We start from the raw sequence: 10310 nt of genomic DNA, 5'->3' as shown, positions 1-10310 counted from the left end.
TCCTCATTTCTCACTCTATCCAGCCTAGTAACCCCCACCATACTTCTCAGACACCTAATCTCAAACACATTCAAACTCCTTCTCTCCTCCTTCGTTTCTGCCCCATACAGTGCTGTTGGCACAATCACTCCTTCATACAGTCTCCTCTTCGCATCCATTCCCAAATGTCTATTCCTCATTACACTCTTTAAACCACCAAGGCATTTACTCGCTTCTCTCAATCTACATTCTACCTCCACCTTTTCCTGCTACACTTGCACCCAAGTATCTAAAACTATCCACTTCCTCCAGTCGCTCTCCCTTAATGTTCACTTCCAGTCTACTGCCACTTTCACCCCTTGTACATCTCATCACCTTACTTTTACCCACATTTATCTTTAGCTTTCTTCTATCACATACTCTCCCAAACTCTGCCACCAGCTTCCTCAATCCCTCCTCTGACCCTGCCACAAGCGCAGTGTCGTCCGCAAACAACAGCTGGCTCACCTCCCACTTTTCTCCATTTTCTTTAACCATCTCCAATCCCTGACTCACTACCCTAGCATTCACCTCTCGCACCACCCCATCCATGTATAAGTTGAACAGCCAGGGCGACATAACGCATCCTTGACGAAGTCCCACCTTTACTTCAAACCACTCACTCTCTCCATTTCTAATCCTAACACATGCTCTACTACTCTCATAAAAACTCTTGACAGCTCCCAAAAGCTTTCCTCCTATCCCATAAATCTGCATAACCTCCCACAGTGCCTTTCTGTCTACCCTATCATAAGCCTTTTCCAGATCCATGAAAGCCCAAAAAACATCCTTCCCCTTTCCTATAGCTTTCTCACATATCTGTCTTACCACAAAGATCTGATCTACACCTCTACCCGTCCTAAATCCACACTGTTCCTCACCAATTACTCCCTCTGTTCCTCTCCTAATCCTCTCAATTAAGATCCTCCCATAAGCCTTCCCTACTACACTCAACAGGCTAATCCCTCTGAAATTACTACATTCACACTTGTCCCCTTTTCCCTTGTATATATACATTTTTTTTTTTTGCAATGACAAATGTGTCTGAACCTTTGGGTTACAAAAACAATTTCTTCCTCAGAAGATTTATTGACTGATGCTATTGTGGGACACTAGTCAAACAGCCCGAAGCCCATATCATCATCTGATTCCTCCTCCTCCTCTTCCACCTTTTCTTCTGCCTTAGGTGCAGCAGCTTCCTCCTTTGGTGCAGCAGCAGTCACAGCAGCAGCAAACTTAGATGGATCCTGGAATATAAAATACAGCAACCATGAAAAAAAAGACGAGTTCAATGTCATAAAACACTCAGAGAATAGTTTTTGGTCACCTTGAAAATAAAAGCACATTTATTTTCCATCTACCAATGGCTTCTTCCCCCTTATAGAGAGGTAGCCTCTCAATAAACTCACAGCCAAAAACTCCTTTAGTGTTTCTGCCTCCTTGAATGTAATATCAGTAACAGCAGCAATGGCCAGAAGCCTCTTGAAGCCATTGACCACAGAATGAGGCACAGAAGCTACAGTGGGATATCCAATGGCAAGGGACACTGCAGCTACATAATTAAGACCCTAAAATAATAAGAGAAAAAAATTAGTATGTATACAAGGCAACTTTATAAATCTATTTTGAAATCAGAACCACACATTCATATAAGCATACCAAAACCTATCAAAGATGAAGAAAAAGTGAAGATCTATCTATCATGGGATTTTAACCCCCATTGTAGGGAGGTAGCAAAAATTTGACACAGCCCGAAGGGATTTCTCCCCTCATCTTTTCTGCATGAGGGAATGGAGAGAGGGGATTGCCAATTTAATGAATCGGCTTTGCTGTGGATGAGCTGTCTTGCGACACTGCTTCTGACCCAGGGCAGTGGACAAGATGCAGGGATGACCTGTCATCCAGGTGCCATGATAAGAGGGAGGGTGGAGGGGAGTGGAGTGTATTAGGGATGGAATGGGTGGGAATTGTTTTTATGCCTTTCTTTTTGGCTACCTCCCTTGTGTAAGGGGGAAAAAGCCTTTGGTATATGTATGTATATACCATGGGCTTTCCCCCTCCCCCTCATAAGGGAAGTAGCCAAGTCAAGAGGTACATGCCAACTCCCAGCCATTCCACTCCCATCCAGCACCCTTTCCTTCCTCTCATCTTAGCTCCTCATGGAGGAGGGGTTATACCTGTATCCCACCCACTGCCCTGGGTCAGAACCAATGTAGCAAGGCACAGCACATCCACATTAAGTCCATTTCATTTAATTGGCAACCCCCACCTCTATTCCCTCAAGTGGAAAATAAAGAAGATGAGAAATCCCTTTGGGCTGCATCAAAATCTCGTTCACACATAACCACTCCTTACTCCCCACCCATCCTTGCATCAAAGTATCATCTTTACACAGCCTTTTCCACTCACCCCTATTTCCTGCCTTCTTCCTTTCTAGTTCAACATTCACTTCTTGCTCCAAGCCCCTTTCACCCCATCCATCCATCTCATCCTTGGTCATCCCTCAAGTTTACTCCTTCCACACTTCTTCTACTAAGCTTTGTCACTTTCCTTGTGTCCAAACCATCCCAAAGAAAGTTTTGGGATTCTAATGAAACAACATTTCTTAACCCCAAAATGAATGGTAAAAATTAACTGAAAAAGAGACCTCCACTGATGTCAGCAAGTCTTTTGTGGAAAGGAAGTAAACTGTGGATATTGTGTGACATTACATTAGGTACATGGTATGAAAATGAATGAAAACATGGAAGGAAAGCATGAGAAGAAATATGGGTACCAGAGTTGTTTCTCCTAAAACATGATTAAGAAAAAGAGAAGAGAGAGTATCAATTATAATGCATTAAAATTGAACAACTTATCCCACCTCCTGGAAAGCAACTATGAGGTCATCATCCGTGATGTCTAGGACTTTTGGGGAGAAGACTGTTCCCTGGTCATACACCTGCTGGACCACCAAGCCATATGTAAATGGTGACACGTTCAACATATTCAGCAGAGTAGCTTCACTGGCACCAACTTTGTCACCCTCTTTCAGCAGCTGGACATCATTCTGAAGGAAGAACATTTATTTACTTTAACCTACATCAACACTAGTCACAAAAACTGAAATAAAAGACCAACATGTAATTCAAAGGTTTTACCAACAGGGACCGGGCATGAAAAATTCATTATATCAACCTTGCCTAATGTACAAAATTTTCTATATACATACCACAATTTCAATGGTACCCCTTGAAATCTTGGTGGGGATCTGCAATGCCTGGAAGAAACTGGTCTTCTCAGGACCCAACCCAGTATTCTGAGCAGGAATGGTAACAGGGCATGGTGCAATAGCACCAGCACGGGCTGGAGCACGCTTCTTGTTCTGCAGAAGCTTGTCACGAATATCAACAAGGTCTTCATTGGTGAACACAAATCCAACATTGGTGACAATGTGAGGCAGAAGCCTGGAAACAAATTAACACATTGAAAACATTTGTAGTCCTCAAAATAAACTATGGAAAAAATAAAACCTGAATGAAAACATCAATATATTTTGAAACTTTAAAGAAGTGGTTCTTACCCTTTTTACTACTACACCCCCTATAAAAACTGTTCGTTTCCTCCATGCCCCCTGTACATCTACAAACTCACCCCCCCTTTGCAGGGAGGGGGGGGGTAAATACATAGGAAAACTGGTATGCCTGGGAGACTTGAAAAAAGTAATGATGGTACTTCTGCTTTATCTAATTAACTTTTACATTACTGACCTATTTCTCATCAAGAAAATAACATGTAACTGGTAAAATTTCTAATTTTCTCCCGAGGCTCAACCCCCTACACCTGTAAATTACTTACATCTCCCTATGGGGGGGTGGGGGTATATCCCCCCCCCCAGGTTAAGAGACACTGCTTTAAACATAAGCCTTAATCTTATCACATAACTCAATCCTGCCCTAATCTTTCTAGCAGGAGGCCCATGGATCCCAAATAACCAGCAACAACCATTGTATTGGCCCAAAAATCACTTAAGAAATACTGTTGTTGTCAAAGAAGGTTTGAGTAGAGCAATGTATGGCAAGTGGTTAAATGACTCCAGTGCAGTGATGAAATCTAGCACATTATGTTTCTGAAGCCAACCACAAGTTGGTATAATTTTAAATCGAATTTTATTACATTACTATGGGTGCCTATAGCTAACTACTCCTATTATCTCCAAGACTAGCTTTCTTCATGTACAAACCTTTCAAGAGATGGGCAGTTTTCCAGATGTCCACGGATGGCTTTCCTCATCATGGTGTTCTTGCCCATGAGCACAACAGCATGCCCTCGGAGGGCAATGCGGATTTCCTGCATCTGCTTTGAGCCAACATTATCAGCACCTGTAAAGAAATAATGAAACAAAATTTCTTAAACCCTAAAAATGGATGGGAACAACTTAACTGAAAAACTGAGAACCACCGATGATAGCAGCATATTTACAATTTTTTAGTGGAATGGAGGTAAACTGAACAAATGCTTTGACATTACATTAGGTGCATGGTATGAAAGGGAATGAAAACATGAAGAGATACGATGGGTACTGGTGTTGGTTATCCTAAAATACATTTAAAGGAAACAGCTGTTTGAGGACAGAGAGAAAGGAGATTATCAAATTGGTAGACATAACAAGGAGTACCACATGGGCTGGGATTATTTTAGACCATGGATGAGAAGGGTCTTCTACTTGGCCACATCAATGCAGTCTTAAAGCATCAATTATTTTGGGGGAAGAGGGCCATGAGTAATCATGAATATGATGCATCTCCTGATGATTTATCAGCTGTTCCTCCTTGTTTTGTTTTTTTTGCAAAGTCTTGCAATGTACACTGGAGAATTAAGTATTGACAAGCAAACATAAAAATGAAATTTCTTTAGTTTGGGAGCACAATAGGTAGGATGACAGGACGTCAGCAATGGCAAGAGGGCATGGAAGGGAAAGACTGGTACATATAAGGAGTGATGGTGAAGAGAGAAAAATCAAGAATGATGTGAGCAAGGGGGAAGTAGTGTGGGAGATTGGGTAATTGCCAATGTTGGTTGTGAGAAAAGCAAGGAGAGAGAAGGGTATTGGATCAATTTAAACAAGTGTGTAGAATATGTTCTGAGAATTGTTAACGTAGTGGTGTTTGGGGGAAGGAACTACATAGACATTTAGGATGTGTATAGAAAGGAAAATGATGACAGCAGTGTTCTGGATGTAAGATAATCATAAACATGACCCAAGATAGTGGGTGAGAAGGTAGAAGAGAGCAGCAATGGGCTGGAATTTCCAAAATAAATTATGTTGTAAGTAGTACAGGCCACATACTTGATGGGCACAGGGTACAGGTTTGAACCCACATTACAAATCAATGTTTTCAAAACAAACAAATTCAACTCACCTACAATGAAGCATCGGCTGTATTCATCAAACAGTTGGGTGATTTTAGTGAAGTAGTTTGCCTTCCATGTGGCTTTGTCCACCCTACCCATCTTTACTTGTGGCGTAAGGCACCAATATCGGAATTAGGGACTGTATAAAAAGACAGAAATATTCTTGTTAATGTAAGCACAAGAACCTCAGACCTTAAAAATAAAATCAGTCATATACAACAAAGCAGTTGATGAAATTATAAAATTTGTTGACTGCACGGTATCATTAGGTCTCCCTTGTGGGATAAACTACCCTACAATATACAGAAATACCGATAATGGATAGTGAAATAAAAAAAAAAGTGCAACCCTGAGTAAAATAACATCTCCAAAACAAGCTTCAACAAATTTTCAGACGTGCACAACACATTGCATGGTTGTTCCATTCAAATCTGACCCTCATTTGGCAAACCAAAACAAGCTTCAACAAGTTTTTAGAGGTGCACAACACATTGCATGGTTATTCCTAGTTTGTGTTTCATTAAAATCTGACCCTCATTTGGTGGAAACAAATTTTTTGTCCTTACTCCATCACCCCTACAATAATGGGGAGGCAATGGGATAGCAGGGTGGGTGGGGAAGCACAACCTTGAGGTGGAATTTGAATGAAACTAAAATGCTAGGGAAAAACCATGCTGTGTGAAACTTAACCTAACCTTATCTAATCAGGCCTTACATAACCTAACCTAACTGATGGTAACCTTACCCAACCAAACCTTACCTCCCATGGGATATGCATTTACTAACTGGATGGACAAAGACCCCTTGTAGTCATGATTGATCTTTTGTTTAAAGTGCTACTGTACTTGCCAAGAAGACCACCAGCAAGTCTTAGTCAAATTTTTATTGATATATCACTTAGTTGTACACTTCTAAAACAACATTCACACTTAAGACCACGCCTTTGAAAAACAGGAGGGAAAATAAAAAATAAAAAAAAAATAAAATAAATATGCAATCTTTATCTTGAAACCAAAACCCCTGTGAAATCCAACATGCAGACCAATCTAACTTTCCACAATATCCAATCCAATGGACACAGGGAAGTAGCCAGTCAAAAAGCATATTCCACTCCCACCCATTTCTTGTAACTTCATGTTAGTCATTTGTACTGAAATCCATATGTAATTTTAAGTTTGTCATTTGTCACTTATTTCTGATGTGTGATCATTATATCCAGACAGAAGTAATAAAGAACTATGCCAAAAACTCGAGTTATCTCTGGTGTGGAAGGCAGATGTGAAAGGAGTGAACACGAGGGGGCAACCTAGGATGAGATGGATGGATGGGGTAAAAGGGGCTTTGGGGAAGAGGGAATCTGTTGAGGAAATACAGAGGAGGACAGAAGACCTGGGTGAATGGAGAATGGTTGTATATGGACGAGTTTGGGATCCATGAGGTTGAATGGATGGGGGATGAGGGGTGAGGAAGTATGTGAGCAAAATTTGACGCAGCCTGAAGGGATTTCTCCTCGTCTTCTCCTTTCCTGCATGAGGGGATGGAGAGAGGGGTTGCCAATTTAATAAAGCGGCCTTGCTATGGATGTGCTGTGTCTTGCGACACTGCTTCTGACCCAGTGCAGTGGACAAGAAGGAGGGATCACACATCATCCAGGAGGTGCCAAGAAGGAAGGAAGAGGGTGGAGGGGAGTGGAGTGTGACTAGATGGAATGGTAAAATTTTAGTTGTGCACACCTGTGCAATATAGCAATAGCAATTATTAATTTTGTAAATTATAAGACCAACGTAATATGCGATTATCTTGGTGGATATCAACAACAAAAAAGTTACTATAACCTATTTTTTATTGAATGAATTTGTGGTCGTTGAATGATACACCATGTATGTTTTGATAGGTGCTGAGGTCTACGAAATGAAAGAAATTAGTCTATTCTAACCCAACCTACATAACCTAACCAGTGCTTAATAATTCGGTACCTAAAATTCTAAAGATTATCAACATTGTCGTCATTGTCATGCATGCTGATGGCATTATTATTATTGTACCTTGGGCAATTAACAGACGACAGCAGAACCCTGTGTTCTCTCAAAGTCCAAGGAAGCCCTATTGTCTTTGCAAGAGCACTTATCTATGTCACTTGGAGTTGGAGAACACCCACTCCACAACGTAAAAGCAGTCGTCCAATAGTGATGGACTGCCATAGCGTCCGAACCATATCCTAGCGGCTTAATTTGTTAGTAAACTTGCTTGTAGCAAGGTTTTTTTTGTTTTTTATTTCTGCCAATAAAATCGCACATTACGTTCATGTATTATAATTCACAAAATCAATATTTTCTTAATGCTATATCACATAGGTCTGCACAACTAAAATAATACCGATGGAATTGCCTCAAATTTTCAATCAGTTTCCAAGCAAATGAAGGCAGTAAGTACACATTTACCCATATATAGTGCCAGGGTTGTCCAATGCAAAGTCAAACATTGGGAGGCTTCAACAAAGCAGAGGAAGTGTAAAACTAGTGTTCAGGTGCATAGATTTTCTAAGAAAGCAAAGCTACCAGTATCAAACATATCAGAAGAGGACTATGGAATATCCAACCTTGATTACAGAGAACATTTGCTACATCTGTACCAGGAAAGATCCACCTCAAGAAGTGAGCAGAGAACCACTGGCAGAGTGGGCAGATTGTGCTAAAGACTGTGGCAGATTATATGGTATCATTTCAGTTGTGTACACCTACACAAATATTAGAAAATCAAATATTCTGTAATTCATAAAACATGAACATGTGTAGGTATAGGCACAAAATTAAAAAAAAATAAATAAATAAATAAAAAGTAACCTTTAAATTCTTATTTCATATGAAAGGTCATTTCATTAGAAACCGAACGCCAACCAAACCCAAACAATAACGGCTTTTGCTCAAATGCATATAATTATGCATTAAATTAGCATATGGTTGCATTATGTGACCTATTTTCATTAAAATGTGTGATTTTCATATAATTTGATCAAAGAAAAGTTACGCTTTTATCCTCTGCAAAATTACCAAAGTCGCCCAACGCCGACCAAACACAAACAATGACGGCTTTTGCTCAAATGCATAATTTTATATAAAAATTAGTATTTGGTTGCACTATAATTTGACCTATTTTCTATAAAATTTGTGATTTTTCATGAAATTTTTATCCAAGAGATGTTACATTTTCTATAAAATCATGCATTTGAGCAAGTCGTCATTGTTTGTGTTTGGTCGACTTTGGTAATTTTGCAGAGGATAAAAACGTAACTTTTCTTTAATCAAATTACATGAAAATCACACATTTCAAAGAAAATTGGTCAAATAATGCAACCATATGCTAATTTCTATATAAAATTATACATTTGAGCAAAAGCCGTCATTGTTTGGGTTTGGTCGGCTTTGGTCAGCGTTGGTCAACGTTTAGTGAGACCGTTAGAAACAAAATGACCAAAACAATCACTTTTTAAATTTTTTAAATAGTTTGAAAAGTAAGGGATACGATTTTTTGGATTATTTTTGTTCCGATTTTTTGGTTAAATATATTTGCAATGGTGAATGGACAATACCCCAATGGACAAAAACCTCAATCAGTAGGTTAGGTTAGGTTGCCCCCCCCCATTTTCCTATTGGGTTTTTGTCTGCAATCCAGATTGGTCTAGTTGTGTGTTCATATGCAATACATGCCAAGTCAAGATGCTCAACCAGTGTTTTTTACACTTATAATTTTCTAGTTTTAACCCTTTATTGAATAAATCATGCAATACAGTACCAGTATCTTTTAAAAGTATAAACTCGCTACTCTACCAGCGTTCTGCTTTGAACCAACCGGTAAAGGGACTAATTGTTCACGAACCAGTGAAAATAACTTCGGCCAATAGAAAATTAAAATATACATCTAACAAGAGGGTTTTATTTATCCTGCAGAAGAAAGTACAAAGTGGTTGCTACTATGTATATATCACGAGGACACTAAAATTTGTGAGTTTCCTTTCACCTCGATAAGATCGAGTTAGTCATGCGAGCTTGTTCTGGATACCTCCTCCAAATACTCTTCCCAAAATTTGGAATAATAGCATATCTTTCCGAAAACCCCAGAATTGTTTTCTTTACATTTACGCCTTCACTAAATAAAATCCCTGTAACCTACTACTATGTAAGGAGTACAACATTAGTCAACATTTTGTACCGTGGAACATGGCATGTGTTTACGTTCATCCATGCCATGCGCGTCACACTCAATTGACAATAACTACCACTTATTAGTTCATTTAAAGCTCAATCCTCATACATATCCTACGAAGGGCATGGAATATGACTATGGTACATCTTCAGCATTTATTTCTATAGTTTAGCTAAATATATAACTCAAATTATACAAACTAAATTGGATAGTAACTACACCAACCTACCTCAGCCTGTGTTGGCAACGGAGAGAAAATAAATGAAGGTACATGTGCGTTCTGTCATAAAAGATATGTGTAAAAAATATTACGGCTTGCATTTTGGTTATATGATTTAATTTCACAGTTCCATAAAATTCTGACTATTAATTACAACAGTAGTAAACCTCAGATGATAGATATTTTATTTACATACGTTGAAGTGGTTTCATCTTGAAAACATCATAATTGCTTATACATATGTTGTATATATTATGATATATAACATATCATGTTATGATTTACAATATATCATAATAATGTGATTCAGCAATTTGTCCTCATATGAGGTAAACTACATTAAACGATTAAAACATAAAAAGGTCGTCCATTACTTTGTGATTCCTTGTGGTGATTTCGGCCTATCAGCCTTAGCTATAAGAACTTACGCTGTAACCTCTGTTTTGCCTCATATACAAAGGAATGAAGTAATCTA

At 39.0% G+C, this 10310-nt stretch overlaps 1 protein-coding gene across 1 annotated transcript; it reads right to left on the bottom strand.

The window, feature by feature from the left end:
* Positions 1 to 1087: 1087 nt before the first annotated feature.
* On the bottom strand, positions 1088 to 9878 carry RpLP0 (ribosomal protein LP0). The gene is made up of 7 exons (XM_076172771.1): positions 9845 to 9878; positions 5421 to 5551; positions 4241 to 4379; positions 3230 to 3464; positions 2882 to 3067; positions 1428 to 1586; positions 1088 to 1265 (listed from the first exon to the last, which is right to left on the bottom strand). Exons 2-7 carry the CDS (start codon positions 5509 to 5511, stop codon positions 1131 to 1133), a joined length of 945 nt encoding a protein of 314 aa, XP_076028886.1. The 5' UTR covers positions 5512 to 5551; positions 9845 to 9878; the 3' UTR covers positions 1088 to 1130.
* Between the last annotated feature and the right edge of the window lie 432 nt (positions 9879 to 10310).

This window comes from Oratosquilla oratoria, chromosome 33 (genome assembly GCF_046742065.1).
Source record: "Oratosquilla oratoria isolate Oo_2021 chromosome 33, ASM4674206v1, whole genome shotgun sequence".
In the NCBI taxonomy this organism is placed as follows: Eukaryota; Metazoa; Arthropoda; class Malacostraca; order Stomatopoda; family Squillidae; genus Oratosquilla; species Oratosquilla oratoria.
This window is presented reverse-complemented; position numbering and strand designations above follow the sequence as displayed.

What these genes read in the sequence shown, in the direction of transcription:
- RpLP0 (XM_076172771.1), bottom strand. Translation starts at nt 5,511, where the DNA reads ATGGGTAGGGTGGACAAAGCCACATGGAAGGCAAACTACTTCACTAAA. An exon ending in TCATAGTTGCTTTCCAGGAG is followed by an intron (nt 1,587 to 2,881) that starts GTGGGATAAGTT and finishes TTATTATTTTAG; the next exon opens with GGTCTTAATTATGTAGCTGC. An exon ending in CACTAAAGGAGTTTTTGGCT is followed by an intron (nt 1,266 to 1,427) that starts GTGAGTTTATTG and finishes TTTATATTCCAG; the next exon opens with GATCCATCTAAGTTTGCTGC.